This window comes from Heloderma suspectum, chromosome 1 (assembly GCF_057233095.1).
Source record: "Heloderma suspectum isolate Gila_16-S chromosome 1, 16-S_ref, whole genome shotgun sequence".
Lineage (NCBI taxonomy): Eukaryota > Metazoa > Chordata > Lepidosauria > Squamata > Helodermatidae > Heloderma > Heloderma suspectum.
The window spans coordinates 415,053,040-415,077,546 of NC_139458.1; the positions used below are offsets into that span (position 1 = coordinate 415,053,040).

Consider the following 24,507-nt stretch of genomic DNA (forward strand, 5'->3'; position numbering starts at 1 on the left):
TGCCTAATTTCATGTGGCCCGCAGCATGATTTCAAAAGCCTTTTGCAAGTGATCCATTCAGACTTCTAGCAAAGTGATCTGTCCCTCCCCACCCAGCCTGCTGTCCAAGGAGGAAGGAGGAGAGAGAGAGAGAGAGAGAGAGAAGGGGTAGTGGAGCCTGGTGCAAAGCACCTTGGATAGCTCCTTTGGAGTTCTGATTGAAACCCGGAGTGCATTCACCACCCCACTGACATTGGAGCCACCAGCCTCCACTGAGAAGGGTATGTCAGAAAGAGAGGGAGAGAGAAAAGGGGGTGAGAGAAAGAAAGGGGTGGCAGTAGGGTGGCCCTTACAAATCGCCGAAAAAGAGGACATTCTTCATGAAGAAAGGACAAAAGAGAGCATACATTTGCATATACTTTGCATATGCTACTGGATATGGATAGAAGCAAATTTAGAAATAATAATTATAGACTGAGACTAGGCAACCTGTGTGCCTGCCTGTTCATTCTGCGGTCCAGGTACTAACTGTTGAACAGCAACTGTTTTTGTGGTTCTTTATCTTTAAACTGGACTTGGACAGGACAGCCGTTCAAACAGAGGATGTCTTCAAACAGAGGATGGTCCTCTGGCAGCCCTTCAAATAGAGGACTGTTCTCTGTAAAAGTGGACACATGGCCACCCTATCCTCGCCCATGGCAGAAAGAGAGAGAGAATTGTAAGCTGCCTTGAATGCCATTTTGGGTAGAAAGGCAGGGCACAAATCAAATCAATCAATACAAAGAGGTGACCCCGCCCACTGCTCCCTTTAGCTCTGCTCATGTCTGGTTTCAGCCCCACCTGCTACGGGCATGCTGCTCCTGAAAGATTACCCCCAAGGGAATGCAGCCCTTGACATAAAAGAGCGCCCCCCCCGCCAGCCCTGCTATAGAACTGACCTGGGAGTAAGTCCCATTTAACTCAATGGGAGTACACATCTACTCAGAAGTGACAAGTATCAGAATACGCTGTTAGTAAAGAAGAGCCTTAATGGAAGGGATAATAAAACAAAGATGGCTGGCGTATTAACATACATATGGAAGGGTTTGAGGATAAGGGCAGGAGCATGGAAACCAAGCATGTGAAGCATGTTTGAAGAGCAGTTAGAGCAGGTGCTTTACCTGTGTAATGAATCCAACTCTTGCTTGCAGTGACTTCCTTGCCCAGAGCGAATTTGGCACATAGGCCAATAAAAGTTCACCACCTTGCCTTAAGGACTGCATTCACTACATGCCCCTTCCTGTATACTCAGGGCTTCTCCACGAGGGGCTTTTATCCTGCAATTGAGATTGGTTACTCACGGAACTTTGTGGGTCCTTTACACGATGTTGTCAACCTCCATGCCTCTCCCACGGTTTCCAGTCTTTCCCATGGCTTAATTTGAAACAGGCTAATTTCAGGCTAATAAGCTAATAAAAATAATTGGTTTGAATTTGTCTGTGTAAAGAGGAAGGCATTCTATAACACCAGCGCCACCTAGTGACTGTATAATGAAACATATAGAACTCACAGATAAAGGGGGGGAAGGGACGTGTATATAAAGGGCCAATGTTAATCCCACAAAGAATCCAGAAGCAGAAGCCCTGGTAAAATCGTGGGATAAAAACCCTTCATGTAGAGAAGCCCTCAGATCTGCTAAACACCCTTCTAGTTGATTGATGCTTACCTTCTTCAGTTCAGGTCTTTAGGCCCCTTGGAAACCTTTCTCTTCACTGCAGCCTTTCCCCAAGAAAGGCTGAATGGCGTGGGTGATTAAGTACATGAGAAGAGCCCTGCTGAATCAGACCCAAAGGCCTTCCTAGCCCTGGATTCAGTTCCCACAGTGGCCCATGGGAAGCTCACAAGAAGGACTGGAATGCAATAGCACCCTAGAGGTAGCCAGCCTCTGAAACTGGAGACAACGTATAGCTATCAGGACTAGTTGCTATCGATAGCCTCATCCTCCTAACCCCCTAATTCTTCTACCCCTCTTTTAAAGCCATTCAAATTGGTGGCCATCATTACATCTTGTGGAAGTAAGTTCCATAGTTTAATTATGCACTGTGTGAAGAAGTACTTCGTTTTCTCTGTCCTGAATCCCCCACCAATGGGCTTCATGGGATGACCCAGACCAGTTGCATGCACCTACATAGAAATAAAATTTCTATTTATTTAACTTTTAAAATTTAGCTCTCACTAAAGAGAGCTTCAGCTATTGGGCAGTATAGAAATTAAATAAACAAATAAATAAATAAATAAATCTGGGTCCATCCCAACAGTAATATTGATATAGTCCTCAAAATACTTCCCCCCCCCCATCCTTTATTGTCTACTTGCGTTCACAGCAGTTCTCCTCTTAGTAACTGTATACCTTATCTGATGTAGCCTCATGTATCTTATATCATGCCTCTGTGCATTTTTTGTGAGGACTTGGCTCTAGAAAGCAGCATATAAATATTCTGAATAAATAAATAAGCAATTTGTAAACAAGTTGCAAAACTCATCTGAGGACTGCAGGGAAGAGAAGGTTGGTTGGTGATGTCACAGGCAGCAGCCAGTGGGTGCCTTCCATCACCAGATTTCCCCCCAAAACTCTGAAAACTTGCTGAACCAGGATTTTTTGGAGTTCACTTCAGAATCGTAAAAAGACTGCCTATAATGAAAGTGCTGTTGCTGCTCTTGCAATGGTACATCTGTCTTCACCCTATAGACATAATCAATTATCATGGGATATTTCCTGAACTGATGCCAACCTCTGATTTGTTTGCATGTTTAAGGAGTGAATCTGAAATGGAAGTGAGATGAAAGACAGTAGGCAACCTCTGTCAACTTCATGGGCTCTTTACTCACCTCTTTCACCCAAGTAAGGGCCTGTTTGTACAAGATACTTTTGTACTTGGGTATAAATAGTTAAGTACAGAATACACGCACTTCACATCAAATATGAAAGGCACATGCATGTAATTTTTGTCCTGTCTTTAAGATCTGCATGATCAGTGATCTGGCCCTGATCAGCCTCTTGATCTCTTGAATTTTATAGTAGATCAAGGCTAAATAAAATATAATACACTCACACACTCTATAATACATGTATTTTATACTTGGGCATATAAACCTGAATACAAAAATTTATCTAGGGTATCATCCTAAAGTGATCATATAGTCCAGACCTCCCCAACCTAGTGACTTCCAGATGTTTTGGACTACAACCCCAATTTTCTGATCATTGCTCATGCTGGCTGAGGCTGATGGGAGTTGAAGTCCAAAACACCTGGAGGGCACCAGGTTGGGGAAAGCTGATACAGTCAAGAGCAAGGTTGTTAAGTGATTTTCTAGATAAAGCTGGTTTTTAGCAAAAAAAAAAAAATCATAATGTAGTTTTGTCACTGCTGTTGCATGGAATTCATATGCCTTTTTTAAGGAAATGCTTCTATTGATGAAATAAAGTCTTACCCATGCGGTTGTTTGTCGTGTTAAAATAATCTTCCTGGTTGTGCTCTCCTGCATGGGAGTTATGAATAATGTAAATAAAAACTCTGTAAAGTCTTTCTGAAACTTAGAGCCAAGCAAATTAAAATAAAATAACCATTGTGCCCAATGCTGCCCCCCTGGATGGACTCGATGGTCTTATAGGCCTCTTCCAACCCTACTATTCTATGGTTCTATTAAAAGTTAACAGCTGCAAGAGGGCAGCCTTTTTTCCGATTACCACTAAAAAAATCTGGCTGGGTGTGCAGGGCATCCAAACCAGGGTTGGGGGGTGTTTGGCCCACTGGCCAAATTTGGCCATCCGGCCTGGCCCATGGGCCCTCAGCCAAGGCCCCTCCCCCAAGCCCCACCCCCAGAAAGCTAGCGGGGACAGGAATCTCCCTTAGCTCCCTTAGAATGCCGTGTGCCATCCCAATTGGGAGGGTGAGCAGCGAGCTGAGTACTTTGCCTGCCCCCTGCCCTCCCCAGTGACAGAAGGCGTGGGAGAGGCAAAACCATCCTGACTGAGGCACTGGCTGGAGGAGTGCTCCCCCAGCTGGCGCCTTAGTCGGGGTGGCTTTGCTGTGTGTGGGGTTTCCGACTGAAGCTCCAACAGGAGGCACTCCAGCCAGCATTTTGGCCACTGTTCGGACTGTGTCAGGTAGGCGTGGCCCTGCCCCCTGATGTCATCCCGCCCGCAGAGGGCCCAGTGGGCCGTCTGACCTTCACTTGATTTAAGTTCCCCACCCCTGATCCAAATGATCAGGGTGAGGGATACTAAGGCACAAACTAGCACAGGTAAAGGAAGACTTGTGTGGCTGTTACTAACTCCACCACAAGCAACAGGTGCCGCTGATGACTCTCACAACTGCATTCACCATGCCAATAGGAATGAATGCGCTATCTGGGGAAGGAGCGCATTTTCCCAGGTGCAAAATATACCACTGTGATGATTTCCACAGCAAAGGAGCTGCCTTGAGGGGATGCTCCTAGGAAGCCAATGCACATTGATTTGATTGCGCAGAAACCCTGGCTGTGTGGAACAGCCCTGAGCCACATATAAGATTGCAGCAATCAACTGCTTCCTAGTTATCGAAACAATACACCTTCTCTGCCAGTTCTTGCTGTTATTGAAATGTTTTGAGTTTAGGAAAAGACAGCTGTACAGATTTCTCTATTTATTAATTTCTTCTTTGGTTTTGCTTCAGGGTGTCATGTTCTCCATTTTTTCTTGGGATAATTACTCTGCAGGGTACATCAATAAAAGGAAAAGCCAGTTCCAGCAGCCGTGACTGAATGATAGGCCAGTGCTGCAGGGCCTGGTGGAAGGTTCAGTTTGTTGCTCATAGATGTTCAAGCCATGGATGGGCTCCTACACATACCTGCACGGCAAAGTGGGCTGCAAAATTTTAAAAAAGTTTACCAGGGTGTAGCAGGGTGGGCAGCAATGCTGTGGCAAACAGCGATGGGAATGGGTGGCACCACACAGCCTGACACTCCAGAGAGAAGCACCAGGTGAGGTGGCTGCAGCAATGGCCATCTTAATTTCCCCAGAATGCCTCTGGGCCCTACATCCAGGCCCAGAGGCATTCTGGGGAAATTAAGATAGATGTGGCTACAGCCACCTCACCTGGTATTTCTCTGCTGGGCTTTAAAAAAGAGGATTTTCATAGAATCATAGAACAGTAGGGTTGGAAGGGGCCTACAAGGCCATCGAGTCCAACCCCCTGCTCAATGCATTTTTTTTTAAGGGAGGCTGGCATCAGCAGTGATGGGCCCTGATATTTACCCCACCATGCCGGGTTATGATGCTGGGCCTACCTTTGAGCCTTTTTGGATTCATACTTAGCTTCCATGGGATTCAGGAGCACTTACTGGGAGTTCTCTGAAATCCTCAGCCCCTGCCTTTTGCTGCCTGGAACCTGCCACCTGTTTCTGTGGCTGAATGTGTCCAGCAGACAAACAAAGAGATCCTGACAGTGTTCAAGATATCAACACAAAGTGCAGTGCAAAAAATATACCTATTTTTTTTTCTGATTTACCATGCAACACCAGTGCAAGGAACATCATTACGTGCTTGTTACTGGCAGGAGACTACTTGCACTGATATTACAAGGCCTCCATATCTTTGCATTTTATTTCTTTCTGTAATATCACATCTCCCTTCACTTGGAATGAAGAGTGGAACTTTCCATGGCGGCACAGGGGTAGACATTCAGTCTCCAGGACAATAGAGAATTCACATAGCCAACACTTGTCCCTGTTACAGAGGGCTGCCAGCACTACCAATCGGAAGACATTGTGCAGCTATTCCACCTTTTTCTCCTTAATGGATTTTAGAAAGTAAAGAAAGGAAGAAGCTGTGGGAAACCTCGGGGGGGGGGGGGGTGTTACAGGTGAAAGATGATGATGTCTGGACCCTGTCATAAAATTCTGCGAATGAAGCAGGTAGATGGCACCATAAAAGCCTCATCTGGAAGCAGCCATAGTGGCTCATGGGCTCACAACCTCGATTTAAGAGTGTTTATTATTTGTTTCCAAAGGTTGTTACCCACTTGCAACCTCCTGGGAAAGCCAAATAAACAGTCACTTTTATAGCCACAGCTGGTGCATGTCAGAGGGCAGCTGGGAATGACGGGAGTTGCAATCCAAAACATCTGAAGGCTGCCAGGTTGGGGAAGGCTGTCATAGGGTCATTCTCTGCATTGATGATATTCAGGATTACTAAAACAGGGGAAAGCCAGCAACCCTTCGAAGTATGTTAAAATTCCGCCAAATTTTATTTTAAGAGTATCTCTCTTAAAATCCCACAGACGAAAATGCCTTTGGTGTCCTTACATATGCCTTACGCAGTGTTTTGCTTTGATAGATATACTCTTGTATCAAGCACTCAGATATTAGGCCTCTCATGCTAAAGGTGGTGGCTATTTTTATGACTTCGGGGCATAAACAAAACTTTGGCTGCACACGAACACAATTATGATCCTGTCACTAACTTCAGATCAGCTAGTTTCAACCTCAGATATACTGCCTGGGGAATTCCAGCTAATGCAAACTTCCTACTCAGTTACATAAGATCTCCTGAACAAACAGTACTTCTTCTTATTTAAGCAAAAGGAATGAAAAAACAACCTTTGCAGTATATTAACGGGGACAAGTGTTGGCTATGTGAATTCTCTATTGTCCTGGAGACTGAATGTCTACCCTTGTGCAGCCGTGGAAAGTTCCATTCTTCATTCCAAGTGAAGGGAGATGTGATATTACAGAAAGAAATAAAATGCAAAGATATGGAGGCCTTGTAATATCAGTGCAAGTAGTCTCCTGCCAGTAACAAGCATGTAATGATGTTCCTTGCACCGGTGTTGCATGGTAAATCAGAAAAAAAAATAGGTATACTTTTTGCACTGCACTTTGTGTTGATATCTTGAACACTGTCAGCATCTCTTTGTTTGTCTGCTGGACACCAAGAGGTGAGGCATTTGGGGGTGCAGAGTAGAGGGAGAAGCAGCAGTATTATTCTTCCAAAACCCAGCATAGCTGTACCCCAGGAAGCACACTAGCTCTTCCTCACTTGGCTAGGCTATAAATACTGGTCAGGCTTGACTTTTTGCCTGAGCAACAATCCACCTGGTCTTGAGCTCAAGTGTTGGCTTTGTGCTCTCCAGCCTCTGTCCCTCGGCCTTAGTTTCCAGTAGGTGTGTACGGATTTTGTTAAATCTGTTCTATGTTTCATGGATGGCATCTTTTGTTCCATCATCTGCACACTGATGGAATAGACTATTCTTTAGGGACGCACGAGAATTTTGTTCCACTTGTGCAAGTGTGCTTTAGCACTAATGTACATTAGCATGAATGCACATTAGTGCAAGTGCACAATTTCATTAATGCACATCAGTGCTAATGCGCACTAATGCGCACAAATCTCACCCAAAAGTAAAAAAAAAAAAAAAGTCCTCAAGACTTGGAAAAAGCTGGTCCACTGTTGAATCCACTGTCAGATTCATCGAAATCTAAATTCATTTGAATCCATTATGGATTTCTCTGACATCTCTAGTTCAGAACAACATAAAAAGAGCCCTGCTGCATCAGACCAAAGATCTGTCTAGTCCCTCATTCTGTTCACACAGTGGCCAACAAGCTGTTGACCGGGAACCCACAAGCAGGGCATGAGGAGGGCAATGAAGACAATCAGGGGACTGATCTGTCAGGGATGCTTCAACTTGGATTCCTGCCAACCGTCCTGCATTGAGCAGGGGGTTGGACTCGATGGCCTTATAGGCCCCTTCCAACCCTACTGTTCTATGTGCAACAGCACCCTCCTGCCCATGTTCCCCAGCAACTAATTCACATAGGCATACTGCCTCTGACAGTGGAGGTAGTTTCCAGTACCTTTTCCTGGATCCTGACCTTGGCTGTTCTTGATTATGACTCCAGCGTTGGTTGCTGTTTTTTGACTCTCAGCCACACAACCATGGCTTTTGTCCTTCTTTGTGCTTGTTGCCCTGATTGGACTGTTTGTTCAGACTGAGACCTGACTTGCGGCTGACTCTGTCTCCACATTGATGCTGCTTGGGATCTGCATCGAGGCTCTCTCCAAATATTGTCTTGCTTCTGCCAGGACTTCGACCTCAGCCCACCTGCCAACTGCCCAGTGCTAACGACTATTGCCCTCTCTTTATGTTCAGTTCCTTTGCTGTGGTCATAGAAGATTTAAAGGACAAAGCAAGGGAAAGGCTTTCAGTGGGGAAACTATGGTTCTTAATCCAGAATTCTCAAACTGGCTTGTAATGAGAGTCATGGGATGTTCAAGCAAGGTGTGCCTGATCATGACACGGGCTGAAGTTTGATGTCTTACAGCATGGTCCTATATATGTTACCTCAAAAGTAAGCCCCATTAAGTTCAATGGGACTTACTCCCAGATAAGTGGGTATATAGGATTGCAGCCTTAAGCAGCAAATGTTCATCCCCTGCATTGCAAACTAACCAACTTCAGCATCCTGTGGTCATAATGGTGGGCAGAAGGAAAGGGAAAACTTATCCAAGATGGTGTGAGGCACACACACAGAATAAAAGTTTCCCAGAGCATTTGCAGTAGGATAGCGCTATCAGTGGTGGCCGTTGGCTCCAATGTCAGTAGGGTGGTGAATCCACTTCAGGTTTCAGTCAGAACCAGTCAGAACTCCACTGAGTGCTATGTTGTCTAAGCTGGGGCCATCCCACAGCAAGTGCTCTAGGGGCCTGCATAAAATGTATATGCTCAGCTCCACCTTGGAGCCACCTTTCCTCCAGAAGAAAAGGCCAGCTGCATCTGAGAAGGAGGTACTTGGGTGTGGAAGCTGACTGAATGTCGCAGTCAAGATTATGGACCCACAGAGATACCTGGCTGGACTCAAAGGATTTATCCAAGTCAGCAACTAGAGAGGATATATGTTTTAGTAACTTTTCAGTACTAAGGACAGCAACAAGGCAACTTAGATGTTGCTACAAAACCCAACCCAAACCCTGAACTCTTAGGTACTGAAGATGCGCCTTGGCTTCTAACCTCACATGCCAATGGCACTTCCTAGCTGATGCGCCTAATTCTGCTAGATCAGGCAGAGGTTCCTTGGGAAGGGAAGGGACTTGAGTTGTTGGTGAGTTCTCAGGGAGCACAACTTGTACTCCATGGTAGTGCCATGGAATTCGTTGGCCATGGGTACAGGGCCACACCTCCTCCTTTAGGGGAATCTTGAAACAGTTCCACCCCAATAAGAACCAGAGAAGGTACTGTTTGCCTGCCTCTTGGTTCTGATGTACTGTTGTTCCATAAACTGACTCCAATCTAGAGATCCTTGTGCACAGATTGTGGGTATGTTGCTCTGTGCAAGGATTGTCTTCTCCAGCACATAGGAATTATGCTAATTATCTGTGGAGAGGGGGAGGGAAGAGGAAATGGAAGTGCCAGGATAGAACTGCTCCACTACGACATCAGCACCACTAGAGATGACAGTGCTGATTTTTCAATGATGCTTGTACTTTGCAGGAGACCCACAATGCATCCTCATTTTGCATGCATTCTCCACTCCTTTGCACACACACACCTCACACTTTTGCATGAAAATGACTTGGTTCAGAAGGGCAGTCTGCCCACAGATGTTTGTTTCCACACACAACTTGCCCTTGCTGGATAAGTCCTTTTGGACGCCTTTTAATGTAAACAGGTGAGTTTTCAAACCACAATCGAGAGCTAAATTTTAGACAAGGGTGTGTCTGAAGAAAGAATTTGTGACCCATTTAGTATTCTTGAAGTTGTAAGATCTAAACCTGGTGGACTTTCTAAGTAGGGATGGACAAATGTGTCAATGTTGGTTTCTCACTATTCCAGTCTTAAATTCAGTTCATCCCGAACTTTGGGAATCCTCCAGCCAGTTGTGGGCCTTTTTTCTGTCTAAACATGCATAGGATTGAACCTTTAATGGGCTGGAGCAGGGCACCTAGGCTTAAGTACACAAGGCTCTTGATTTGCTCCTTCACCTTGCCTGTAGGACCTCTCCTATACTATCAACCTGTCAATCATTCACAAATGCTAATAGTGAATTCAATTGTATGATTGCTGGCCCTTATGAGGCCAAAGCGGCACCATCCACGCACAAGAGGGAGGTATCAGGAGGTTTGAGAGAATCCTTAGCTTTGCAGAAGTGCAAAACAGCTTTAGAAAGAAATTCAGATGTGGGAGAAACAGCCCAATGGAGGCTGCATGTATTCTGTGGGCATGGAATACTGACTGACTGTCTGGGGAGGAAAGGGAATGGAATGGGGTATCCTGAAGAGGAGCACTCCATACTGCAGCATTCTGTTGCAGTTTCCATTTGTTTCCTATTATTCCTGAACATCGACTACCCATCTGCTTCCAGGCTCTATTCAAAGAGCTGTTTCTGAGCTGTAATGGTCATAAAGAGTAGCAATAGTCGAGAGACAGGGAACTATTGAAGGATGCCTGTAGTTTCTCTGTGCTTTCACTAGCTAGTCAGGATCACACATTTCCAGGCTGTTCTCCACATCCTTGATTCATGTGATGATGTGCTTAGGTGGTGAATGTGCACATATGCACAGAACATGTGTAGACCTGGCTGTAGCACTGTCTAAAAGGAGATGGAACTTGAAGGAGAGAGAGGGTTATGCTTCCATTGATGCAGGGCTGGCATCAAAGGTAGGCATGGTGGGGCACCTGCCAAGGGCGCACACCCCAGCAGGGGCCCACTAACAAGAGCCCCCTGGACTTGCTCCTCCTTGGTGGGATGACTCTCATGACTGGAATACAGCAATTGAAGGATATCACTTGTTCAAAAAGAACAGGAGGAACAGAAAGGGAGGTGGGGTTGCACTGTATGTGAAAAATACATATCTCTGCACAGAAATACAGGAGGAGGAGCTTGGTAGCCCCATCGAGAGCATCTGGGATGAAATAAATGGAGCAAAGAATAAAAGGAACCTGGTGGTCGGAGTCTACTACCGGCCACCCAATCAAGGAGAAGACAAGGATGAAACTTTTGAAAAGCAAATAGCCAATGTTTTAAGGAAGCATGATGTAGTAATAACGGGGGACTTCAATTTCCCTGGTATTTGTTGGGAGACAAATTCTGCAAAACATGGCCCCTCCAGGAAATTCCTGACTTGTGTGGCGGATAACTTCCTCCTACAGAAAGTACAGGAAGGAACTAGAGGATCGGCTATCCTTGACTTGATCCTAACCAACAGAGATGACTTCGTGGATAAAGTAGCAGTTACAGGAACTCTGGGGGAAAGCGACCATGTTGTACTTGAGTTCTTGGTTCTAAGGGAAGCAAAAGCTGAGTGTAGTCAAACGCATACCCTGGATTTTAGGAAAGCTGATTTTCATAAACTCAGAACAATGATCAGTAAGGTCCCATGGCAAGCGATGCTAACGAGAAAAGGAGTCCAAGATGGGTGGGAGCTTTTAAAAAAGGAAATTCTCAAGGCACAATCACAAACAATTCCAACAAAAAGAAAAGGTGGAAGACAACAGAAGAAGCCAATGTGGCTTCACAAAAAGCTTAGGGATGACCTGAAAACAAAAAAGACACATATAGGAAGTGGAAAGAAGGCCAAGTAACAAAGGAAGAGTACAGGCAGGTAGCACAGAATTGCAGGGATGGCGTCAGGAAGGCTAAAGCTGAGAATGAGCTGAGGTTAGCAAGGGATGCTAAAAACAACAAAAAGGCTTTCTTCAGCTACGTGCATAGTAAAAGGCAGAGGAAAGAAATGGTGGTTCAGCTATTAAATAAAGATGGCAAAACGATAACAGACGACAAAGAAAAGGCAGAGGTGCTCAATTCCTACTTTGGCTCAGTCTTCTCCCAAAAGAGGGTCTATGACCCCCCTGGCAAAGGCAAAGTACAGGCTGAAGGGGCAGGATTGCAGCTTGAGATCAATAGGCATATGGTCAAGGAACACCGAATTACTTTGCATGAGTTCAAATCTCCAGGGCCAGATGAACTGCATCCTAGAGTAAGAAAGGAACTGGCAGAAGAACTCTCAGAACCGCTGTCTATTCTCTTTGAGAAATCATGGAGGATGGGTGAAGTGCCAGATGACTGGAGGAGGGCTAACGTTGTCCCTATCTTCAAAAAGGGTAAAAAGGAGGAACCTGGGAACTACAGACCAGTCAGTCTGACATCAATCCCTGGGAAAATTCTGGAGCAGATGATAAAGGAATCCATCTGGAAGCACCTTGACAACAATGCCGTGATTACTCGAAGCCAACATGGATTTGTCAAAAACAAGTCCTGCCAGACAAATCTGATCTCGTTTTTTGATCAAGTAACCTCCCTTGTGGACCGTGGGAATGCTGTAGACATCATATACCTCGACTGCAGCAAAGCTTTTGACAAAGTGCCCCATGATCTCCTGATGAGCAAACTAGCTCAAAGTGGGCTAGATGAAACAACGATCCGGTGGATCCACAGTTGGCTACAGAATCGGACTCAAAGAGTGCTTATCAATGAGACCTTCTCAAACTGGGGAGAGGTAACGGGTACCGCAGGGCTCAGTCCTGGGCCCGGTGCTCTTCAACATTTTTATTAATGACTTGGAGGTGGAGGTGCAAGGAATGCTGATCCAATTTGCAGATGACACAAAATTGGGCGGGATAGCTAATACTTTGGAAGACAGAAACAAAATTCAAAGTGATCTGGATACACTGGAGCGCTAGGTAGAAAACAACAGAATGACATTTAATAGGGATAAATGCCAAGTTCTGCACCTAGGAAAAAGAAACCAAATGCACAGTTACAAGATGGGGGATACGTGGCTCAACCACACTACAAGCAAGAAGGATCTTGGAACTGTTGTCGATCACCAGCTGAATATGAGCCAACAATGTGATGTGGCTGCAAAAAAGGCAAATGCTCTTTTGGGCTGTATTAATAGAAGCATAGCTTCCAAATCCCGGGAAGTACTAGTTCCCCTCTACTCAGCACTGGTTAGGCCTCACCTGGAGTACTGTGTCCAGTTCTGGGCACCACACTTTAAGAAGGATGCAGACAAACTGGAGAGGGTTCAGAGGAGGGCAACAAAGATGATCAGGGGAGTGAAAACAAAGCCCTATGAAGAGAGACTGAAAGAACTGGGCATGTTTAGCCTTGAGAAGAGAAGACTGAGGGGAGATATGATAGCACTCTTCAAGTACTTGAAAGGTTGTCCCAGAGAAGAAGGCCAGGATCTCTTCTTGATCATCCCAGAGTGCAGGACACGGAATAATGGGCTCAAGTTACAGGAAGCCAGATTCCGGCTGAACATCAGGAAAAACTTCCTGGCTGTAAGAGCAATACGACAATGGAACCAATTACCTAGGGAGGTGGTGGGCTCTCCCACACTGGAGGCCTTCAAGACGAGGCTGGACAGCCATTTGTCAGGGATGCTCTGACTTGGATTCCTGCATTGAGCAAGGGGTTGGACTCGATGGCCTTGTAGGCTCCTTCCAACCCTACTATTCTATGATTCTGTGATTCTATCCTCTTCACCATTGCACCCTGCTTGTTCACCCACCTCTCACTGTGGCCCAGACAATGGTGGTGGTGATGGTGATGAAGAGGAAAGTAGATGCCACTTCTTACTTGCTCATTGGCTCTCTGCCTGTCAAGCAAGCAAGCAAGCATAGCACTGATGAGAAAGAGGATGAGGGGCAGTAGCAGCTGGTGACAATGGCAGTGAGAAAGGAGACTCATTGAAGGAGGGGCCCATTGATGATGTCTTGCCCAAGACCTCACGGGACCTGGAGTTGGCACTGCAGCTATGGAACACTCACAGCTCAAATTTTCCTTCTAAATTGATTGCATTCCACCTAACAAGATGGCACATGTTTACAGGCAAGAGATACTATTTAACAAATAGGTGGTGTGACCTACATACATATGTACTTTGATTTCAAAAACCACATGAAAATGCATGTTCACTTCCAAGGTACAGACTGGCACATGTTCACTGATTGAAAGAAGCCCAGACTCCCAGGTCTTGGTATTTCAAAGACACCTTCTTCTCTCACACGTTGTTCCAAGGACTGGGTGTATATGATGTACAGCAATTGTTTTACCCTGAGATTGAAGGATGTTATATACGTCATTCATAGTATACTGAACTTGGAGGGGGAGATCTAAAACAAATGGAATTTGAGTGAGTTAGAAGCAATTTGCAAAACCAAGATGGTTTGCTGGTAACATGGGTTGACTGGATTTGGGACACAGTCTCATCATGGCTACTGTTTTCAGGGTCAGTTCACAAATGAAGTGTTTGCCACTAACTGAAACGTCAGCTTTAGTCAATTTCAGCTCTCTAGTGAGTGCACTGGTGTAAGCAGAGCGTCCACTTCCACATCATAGAAAAAGAGGAAATGCATCACCAAAAGAGGACACCAATTTGCATAAAAGTTTGTATAGATGCAAATTTAAAAAGCTGTGCAGGCCTACAATTTAAATAGAAATATTATTGTTGTACTACTACTACAATTCCTACTACTACTACTTTTATTACTACTACTACTACTACTAAAGTCTCCCTACAGCTGAAGATCTCAGGGCAACATACATAATTTGCAGGTGACTTCTGTCCCTGCTCAGTGTGCTGTTGAGGTGCTATTTGTTGGGAAACTGAAAGGCTCCTGATCTCTCTTGCTATGGTTCTTTAAAAAACAACAACTGTACTTGGACTGGGCAGCCTTTCAAACGGAGGACTGTCCTCTCTAAAGTAGGACAGGCCAACTCCTTAAGTGTAATGGGTCTGTGGAGTCCTGGGACTACATTTCCAAACAGCCGCTGCTGTGACTTTTGTCTCCGGGCTAGAGACAGGTGGGTTGTTTTGTTTTCCTGTGAGGAAGCAGGGAGAAAAGAGGGGCAGAGGAAGGACTACAGCCTGGGAGGAGCAGATCCGCAAGGGCAGGTGAAGCACAAATGGGTGAAGATCCTTGTTAGCAGTTTTGGAAACAAAAGCAGCTTTGGGACTGTTGCTGCATGAACTGACTCTGTGGAGAAAAACCCTGGAAAAGGAAGGCCTAACACAAGGGGGAGAGCAGAAGGAAGACTGAGATTTTGTGGTGGTGGGATTGGTAGAGCAACTATACCTTTCATCCCCCATCCTACTGCTAATATGGCCATGAAGTCCAACCCTGAGCCACAAGGCAGGATTCTCCAAGCACCAGCCCCTGTAGCAAGGGTTGGCAGCACACAGCCCCTGCTGGCCCGCCACTGAAATCCACAACAGCTAGGGAAAAAGCACCCGTTTAGTGCTATAGAGTGGTAAATAGGTCAAACTTAGCTTGTTCCCAAGCTAAATTCAGCCTAATTACCACTCTGTAGAGGGTTGCTACTGAATTTTAGTATAAAACTACCACTTTTTTTTGTTGTGCTGCAGGGGGAATTCCTCAGGGCACCAGCAGGAGTGCGGCCCACAGGTGGGTCTGGGAGGCAAATATGGCCCCCAGATCCCGCTGCAGTTGCTCACCTGTGCTTTATGGATTGACCCACATAATTCCATGCTTCCCTCAGCATCTACTGCAGGAAATATGAACAAGTGAATAAAAGCAAAATTAACAAACAAAGCTATTTTTCCCCATGGAGAAGTACAGTGCTAGGGTTTGCTGTTCTTGGTTGGGAAAATGGCAACATTCATTTGGTTAATTGATATGATGTAGATAAATCAACTACCTGCATGAAGCAGTAAGCAAGCATTCAAATGTCCAATGGACCATGCTGATCCCTTAGACACAAATGGTGGCCTGCCCACATGATTTGGCAAGACCCTCGTGGGAACCACTGCTGCATGGGAAGCTTATACACCCAAGCCCATGCACTGGAAGGAACGTTCAGTTTTGTTTGCTCCTCTGTGTAAATGCCTTTGAATTAGTTCAAGCTTCTTAGCCAATGGCTTAATCACATCATTGACATAAATGTTTTGAGATAATTTTATGTAAAAAGAATTGGAAAGAGATAAAAGCTATAATCACCATTGGCTTATTAAGAGGTTTCCCATTTGTATTGCTAACCCAGATTTATTTTCCCTTCTAGCTCTCCCTGGTAGCATATTTATTTATTTATTTATTTTCCCCAATACTGGGACTCAAGGCAGCTTTACAACAGTTGTACATTTAAAACATATAAATAGGAATATACAAAAGTTAAAAATACAATTAAATCATCAATAATATTAAAATTGTATAAAATATCAAAATTTAAAAAGACAACAACGATATAAACAATAGTATCCATCCATCATATTCCTACAGGTCCAGACTATCTATCCCCAAAGCCCTGCCAGAACAGAAGAGTTTTTGACAGCCTGCAGAAACATACCAAGGAGGGTGCAACTCTCGCCTCCCTGGGAAGGGAATTCCAGAGCCTTGGGGCAGCCACTGAGAAGGCCCTCTCCCATGTTCCCCTCAGGCGAGCCTGTAATGGTGGCAGGACCGCGAGAAGGGCCTCCCCTGAAGATCTCAGGGCACGAACAGGCTCATAGGGGAGAATATGGTCTTTCAGATAACCTGGACCTGAGCCGTATAGGGCTTTATAGGTCATGACCAACTTTTCAAATTGTGCCTGGAAACCGACTGGGAGCCAGTGGAGCTGTTTTAGCAGGGGAGCTGTATGCTCCCTATAACCAGCCCCAGTCAACAGTCTGGCAGCAGCTTTTTGAACCAGCTGAAGTTTCCAAGCACTCTTCAGAGGCAGCCCCACATAGAGCGCGTTACAGTAATCCAAATGGGATGTAACTAAGGCATGTGTTACTGTGGCCAAGTCAGACATCTCAAGGAACGGGTGCAGCTGGCGCTCTTGCTTTAACTGTGCAAATGCACTCCTGGCCACCACCGAACCCTGGGCATCCAGGCTCAGGGCTGAACCCAGAAGTACACCCAAGCTGCGAACCTGTGTCTTCAGGGGGAGTGTAACCCCATCTAGCACAAGCTGAATCCCTATTCCCTGATTGACCTTTCGACTGACTAGGAGCACCTCTGACTTGTCTGGATTAAGCTTCAACTTGTTTGCCCTCATCCAGTCCATTACTGCCGACAGACACCGGTTCAGCACCTCAACAACTTCCTTGGAATTATGATGGAAAGGAAAAGTAGAATTCGGTGTCATCAGCATACTGGGCGGATGAGTGTGTTTCCAGGAGCCTGTCTGATCAGCTGTAGCTTGAATGCAGGTTACACATTCTTATGGCGGGCAAGTGGAGAAGTGACCTGTTCTATAGGCTGTTGTATTGTTTATAGCTAAAGATGTTACCTTAATGCGAGCTGAGGGCTGGAAGATGCTCACATAAATTTACATCGATGGCTTATGAGATCTGGTGGCTTCTAGCAGGCCAGGTGAGCCCAATATCTTATGTCAGGTTGCAGAGAAACAATTTCAGCAGCAGAAATGTAAGCAACAAGAGAAACAGGAGCCTGAGGGTGAATTCAGTTGTGTCTGCTAGCAACAAGATAGACACAGTTGGCAGGTCAGGTTCTTCCTCTCCCTGCATCCCCTGTACCCCCCTAATCTGCTTTGGTTGACTGGGGGACCCTCTAGAGCAAATTTGGCAGGGCATGGGCAAGTGTGGGGGGGAGGAGATGAAAGGGAAGTCCCATTGCCCGAGTGGAAGTCCACTCACATGACACTGCATGGAACCCTGAGCTTTCCACCAGAGTTTTGCACAAGAGGATTCCAGGCAGGTATTGTTTGCCTTTGAGGAACTGATGCTGTTGTAGAGATGAGCACCTGTGGGTACTCCCACAGGCTTTTATATTTGTAAATAAACAAACCAGGTTTCTATACTCTCTTCGCAAAGGAGTTGAACTCATGAAATGAACTTCTGATCACTCTGGGAAGGGTGGGGTGGAGTGCAAAACAATGTGATTGTTTTTCAGAGGTCCCTTGTTATACCAGAACTCTAAGTTCAGGGGTGAAATCATAGAATTTTAGAGTATAATGGACCTTGGGGTTCATTTTAGTCTAGCCCACTGCTCACTGCAGGAATCTTGCAAATACAACAACCCTGACAGATGACTGTCCAGCCTCTGCTTAAATACCTTCTGTGAAGGACAGCCCATCATCTGCCTTGGCAGTCTGTTCCATGGCCTGTACCTTTCAATACCTGTCCTCTTGCGCCACTGGATATAGTGCACACCAGCAAGGGGTGGTCATAAGAACATAAGAAGAGCCATGCTGGATCAAACCCATCTAGTCCAGCATTCTCTTCACACAGTGGCTGACCAGCCACCTGGGGAAAACCCACAAGTAGGACATGAATGCAATGGCACCCTGTGTCTGTGCTTGGCAGTTCAAGATGAAATTGGGCTCCATCTTCACATCATTTCAGGTATACATGACAACTGTTGTGGTCACATAGGATCATAGAATAGTAGGGTTGGAAGGGGCCTACAAGACCATAGAGTCCAATCCCTGCTCAGTGCAGGATAGGCTTGGACATGAGAGTCTTCTGGGAAGAAGCCTGTTGCAGAGGTCAATGGGCAAACAAGGGAGGGCAGGAGAAGGCGGGTCAAATGAATCTAAGCCAGGAATTCTGATCCTTTTGGGGGTGGGTGGCCACATTTGGAATTTTAGGAGAGTGTCATGGGCACTCTCATAAAATGGCTTCCAGGGGGGCGGAGAGCTTGTCCATTCATAAAATGGCTGCCATGGTGGGCATGGCCAATCACAAAACACTCATTTCCCAGAAAGCATACTGATGAGACTAAAAGAAAAGTAACTTGCCCAAGAACCTAACTGCAAGAGAGGTGAAATCTGAGCTCCAAAACACAAAACCACTCTATTGAAATCAAATAAAGATGGCACTGGAGGGCAGCCCTTCGATTTGCAGGGTACCAGCCTCCCAGTTTAAAAAATCTTAAGCAATAAAATGAAAATCAGGAGGAGCAGGGAGCGTGGCAGGCAGCACAGGAGGTATCTGTGGACACATTGGAGCCGTGGGCACCATGTTGGAGACCGCAGGTCTAGGCAGTAAGGGAGTGTTGGCTTGAAGGTGACAGGTCACAGTCGGTAAGGTATCAGGGATCTCAAACCAGTAATTCTGACAACTGTATCCAAGCAGTGCACATTCTCTACAGCTGTGATAGCTTACTAGAAGAAGTAGATGCTGACCTCCTGCCCTTAAGGGCACCACCAATGCAGCTGGCCAGAGAGCATGGTACTTGCACTAGTCAGCTGATTCATGGGATCAGTAGTGGTCTACCTGGCTCTATAAAAGCTCAGAGTCTAGCCTGGTTCTCAGTCAGAGGAACTTGCTGTTTGTTTGAGTGAAACCCAGCCTGATTTTAGAATGTCCATCCTGACTTGCTTGGGGATTTCCATAGATGTTCTCAGAATGTCCATCCTGACTTGCTTGGGGATTTCCATAGATGTTCTCAGAATGTCCATCCTGACTTGCTTGGGGATTTCCATAGATGTTCTCAGAATGTCCATCCTGACTTGCCAGGAAATTTACATAGGTGTTCCAAGCCAATCACATGGCTACGCTGGGAGCCAATCAGAGCCTAAAATAACCCCCTGAGGGAACAGCAACTTTGATATTTCTTCCCATGTTTCCGATGCTGGCAGCAGCCTGGACCCAAAATGCCCCCAGGGACTGGCAAGCATAGAGAGCCAGATTTCTATGGAGATATTGCAGCTGTTTCTGCTACTCTTGGAGAACCATTTTTTAAAAAAATGTATGCAGGTGTAACACCAACCAGGAGACTGAATAAACAAGACAAATTTGGATGAATGGAGGCTTGCCACTGTTCAGCTTTATATATGTTATAATCCAGATTTCTCTGCTACATTTCAATTTTTATGATTTATGCTCCCAGAGGCATATATATATATATTACAGAAGAAAAGAAATAAAATCCAAAATACTCAATGAAAAATGCAAACAAAGACATGTTTAATAGAATTGTGTTCCCCACATTTCTTTGCCCAAACAAAATATCTAAGTGGAAACCAACTTCCCATTATAATGCACAACAAATTGCAGGAGGGAATGCAAGCAATTGGGGGGGGGGGGTGTCATTCCCTGTAATTGATGCTACTGAGTTTGCCAAATTTGACAGTTTTTACAATTCCAGTAAATTACCAGTTAATATTATAGTCCTTAAAAATTCTTCATCAAGCCTTAAGATATAGTTTCTTTGAAGTGTACTTCAAAGCTGTATTTCATAGGCAAAGTTTGTGGGGCGGGGGGAGGAAACATTCAAATGTGAGTCTTGATGTTTGATTGAAATTTTGAATTTGTGGCAAAATTAGTTTCAGCTCTATGAAGCAGTATGAGCATAATCCAATGAAAGATAAGGACATCATATCACACTGATTTCAATGGGAGGAATGTGGACTGAAATCGTGCCTCCGAGTAGACATGCATAGGATAGTGCTGTTAAGCACATGTTTATTATCTCTCCCACTGAAATAAAATGGAACCTAACAGTGATTCACATGGACTAGATCATGCCTAGGGATGTCGGAGGAACCTACAACGGAACCAAATTAGTTCAGATGTATATGAATCTGACCTGCCAATTCCGCAGAGGACCGGCTTTTCCCCTGTTGGGCAGATTCTGTGGATTTGCAGACTGTTTTTCTAACCTTCAGGAATTCTGCACAAATTTTGTCATAGAAAAATACCCCCAAATTTTAAAAACAACCAAAAGTGCTCATTTCCTCCATTGGCTAAAGCATGAACATGCGCATTTTGGGGGGATTTATACATTTTTGCATGTGCGCATTTGCGCAAATTCACATTTGAACAAATTTGGAAACTAAAAAAAATATCCAATTCCATTGATGGGCAGACAACAGAATGAAAGGCACCTGACAACCCACAAAACACAGATGGAACAGATTTTTCACAATCCATACATCCCTAATCATGCCCTCTATTTTCTATGTCATATCAGGACTTAGCACCATACAAATGTTGGAAAGCAGAATGAGATCTCTTGCAATAGAGCTATGAGATTATTGTTTATATACATTTTCCCAGATACATTCCCCTTTGTTGAACTTCTGCCTAGAATGCAGGCAGAATGTCTGCATTAAAGATAAGCTGTCTGTATGTGTGGCATCCTGGGTTGGCCAGCAAAAAGCAGGTTAGAGCTAGATGGGTTACATCAGTAGTTGGTACTAAAGTACATTATTATCCCTCCCTTCCTCCAAGGAATTCAGGGCTTCTAAAGGAATTCCTCCAAGGAATTCAGGGCTTCTGCTCTTAACACAGGCAAGTGCCCAGACTGCCATGCCTGAACTCAGTCCCTGGATATTATGGCACCATTTACTGGAGCTGATGGTTAAACAGAACAAAAGGCTCCCAATGAACATGAATAGTCTATGAGCTACTTATTTCCTCCCTGTAAGCAGCTCCCTTTAAAACTCATAAGCAGACACAAAGACGGTAATCTTGGAAACATGCTTAGCTTGGAAGGTGCGGTCCAGGTACTCTGACATGTCCACCTCCACTTCTATGGTCTGAGGCCCCTGCACACTCTGCACCAGAATGAGTTCTCCGGTCTGCCGGTCTGAGCGCTGCATCACAAAATGTCCTCGGCTGTTCCCTCCCATGATCCCAAACCGCAAGCTGTCAGGGCCGGGCCGTCCAGGAGCCGAAGCGGTGGCCATGCGGAAGAGGGGGGTGGGAGTGAGGAGGTTAGATGGCAGAGGGAGGTAATGGAACGAGATGGTCTTTGGGGCATGATGGCATGACCTGCTGTCCATTGGACATGGGTTCCGTTCACACTGACTAAGAAGAGAGAGAAACAAGAAGATTTAGACCCTTGGAAGGATTGTCAGAATCTTAAACAGAAGCATTTGTTTCCATGAATGCTTTGAGGTTGATTTGCTAAAGCTACTTTTATTGTTCTGAATGTTCTGTCTATCAAGCAAGCAAGCGGTAGCAATGATGAGAAAGAGGATAAGGAGCAATAGCAGCTGGTGACAATGGCAATGAGAAGGTAGACCCACTGAGGATGCCTTGCCCGGGGGGCCTCTAAACTATGGGGCTGGCACTGAACCACAGGTATTCAGTTAGTGACTAGAGACAGCAAATGGGGATGCAACTTCCCCTCCTAAGTGCAAGACGGATGGAAATGCAATCCTCATCCACTTGGAGCATTGTGGACAGGGCATGCATTTGCACCAGACAACATACTTCTGGATGAACATATACATCAGAGCTGTTTTTGGGTTCCCAGTCCAGCATGGGAATCTGTGGATGCAAATGTGCTTCCATGCGGTAGCAGCACCAGAATAAAATATTGGGAAGGGCACAGAAACAGCAAAGTGCATTTCAGGGAGGGGGTTGAACATATACAGAGTGCCTTTCCTTCAAGTAAACACAGGGACCCCACAATGGGGGGCTGGACAAGCTACTTTTCTGGTAGGGCACTTAACCCACTGCCTATGGTGTGGATTTCCTTTGGTGGATCTGAGTATAATTGTGTAAAATTATCAAATGCAGTCTCTTAAAATAACAACAATATTAGTTATATCTCTGCCCTAATCACACCGGGTTCCCAAGTCAATAATTTTCCACCCAGACTTTAAAGGCTAAGAGCAAAAGCCAGACAATGTCAGATACTTTGGGGCATCCAATACTGCCCACACACTATCAGGACCTTCCACTAGTGCAAAGCAATTGGAAATGAGCAGAAACAGTCATTTTGGGAAGGGCGCAGTTCAGCAGAGCAGAGCTTGCAGATGGGAGGACTGCTGACCAGTCCTATTCCTGAAACGAGCATTTTCACTCATTTCTGGAGTTCCTTTTGGAAGTGCTAGTTGCTGTTGTGTTAGTAGTAGTGGGTCCCGTGAACACGACGGAACCAGCAGAGGTGGAACAGCAGTACTGGATAGTGCCCTTTAAGTACTGTTTATTTCCAAGGGCAAAGTTTAAGTACATAATTAGCTCTCCCATTGAAATCAATGGGATTTAAAAGTGCTTAACCTTGGCTGGATTGAGCCCAGAATGTTGTCTAAACTCACACAAAGCTGCATGTACAGCGCGTCGCTATGATGATTAATCATAGGAACAGTGCATTGGCCTCATATCAAAGAAAAAATAACCAGTAATCTTCCTGGCCGCAGGGAAAATATTCATATCAAATGTTCCGAGATACGGACAGGTTGTTGTAATGTTTTCCAGTCTATGATCAAACAAACACCAGTAGCTCAACTGGCAAGTTATTCATTTTGATTCTTAGCTTTAAAGGGCAATTCAGAACTGCATTGTGAATTTTCTGACCAGTAATTATTTCCTCCTTTATGCCCACGACTCTCTCCTCAGCATCTTCAAGAACTAACTGAGCATGAGATTTGCTGAGGTAATCTGGAACTGTTTTACACTCATTTGTGGTGTAGTTTGTACTTTTCATTCAGGGCTAATTCACACCAAATCTTCCTATATGGCTAACGATAGGCAGAGCTGGCACAACCATAGAGGCGAACTACATAACTGCCTGAGGCACCAAAATTCCAGGGGTTCCTGTCTCAGCTACATAAATGTCTTGGAGGGGAGAGGGGCATTGCTAGCATTTTTGAAGGAGGTACACATATGCAGCTTAACAGCTCAGAGTGGATGATATATTCTGCATCCCAAGACATGATCAAGAGCAGAGTTTCTCAAACTTTCTTTGTGGTGGGAAATTGCTGGGAGTCTTATCATCCCACTTAATTAACTGTTTTTGTTCTACGAATCAAAGCACATATATAACTCATATTTTAGTAACATCAAAACCAGAGCCATATTAGGAAAATCACAGGTCCTAGGCCAGGCTACTGAGAAGGGTCCCTTTAACTGGTACTTTTGTAGGGACAAATTAGAAGCCTAGACCAGAACTATACTATAAAAATCACAGCCCCTGGGCCAGAGACTGGTTAGCCTGTTCAATAATTTGGCCCTGATGAAAATGACCTTGACCTCCATCATCAGAAAAGAAAATTAAGTGCGGGACCTAGTGCAAATATTCCCTACTATTCCACAACCTTTCTATGGACCATCTGAATGGAGATCACGGACCATCACTGGGCTGCAGACCATAATTTGAGAATCTCTGATCTAGAGCCTTCAAATTACCATCAGCTGTCCAAGGCCTAAACACAGTTGTAAAGGGAGGAAGTCAAGAAGCGACAGGCCTCAAAATTGAAAATGATGAAACAGTATGCCAGCCAACTCTTGAATGTTGTATTATGATGGGGCTTTGAATTTTAATTCATGTAAAGAAACAAAAAACAAAGAAATCCCTTGGGCTGGCCCTGAAGGTAGGGATGTGGTGAAACCTTCCAGGTGGTTTAAACCCATTCACTGTATTTAAGAACAGCACTCCTTGTTTGTTGAAATTTCACCAACAGGAGAAAGAAAGAAAGAGAGAGAGAGAGAGAGAATTCTCTTTTCCCTTTGCCTGATTTTTCTTTACAGATTTACTGGGTATTATGGGCACATGAATAACAAACAAACAAAAAATCAGGTTTTGGGGTCTTTGAATTGTCACTATTCAGCAGTGCCAGCTCCAGGCTTTTGAGTGCCCTTGG

The 24,507-nt window shown here is 45.0% G+C and overlaps 1 protein-coding gene across 1 annotated transcript in view; it reads right to left on the bottom strand.

Annotated features, from left to right (window-relative positions):
• Positions 1 to 21,351: 21,351 nt before the first annotated feature.
• Positions 21,352 to 24,507, bottom strand: part of FBLN7 (fibulin 7) — a 39,552-nt gene continuing 36,396 nt past the window's right edge. Inside the window, exon 8 of the mRNA XM_084832830.1 lies at positions 21,352 to 21,724. Coding sequence (XP_084688956.1) covers positions 21,352 to 21,724 — 373 coding nt within the window. The remainder of the gene's footprint in view (positions 21,725 to 24,507) is intronic.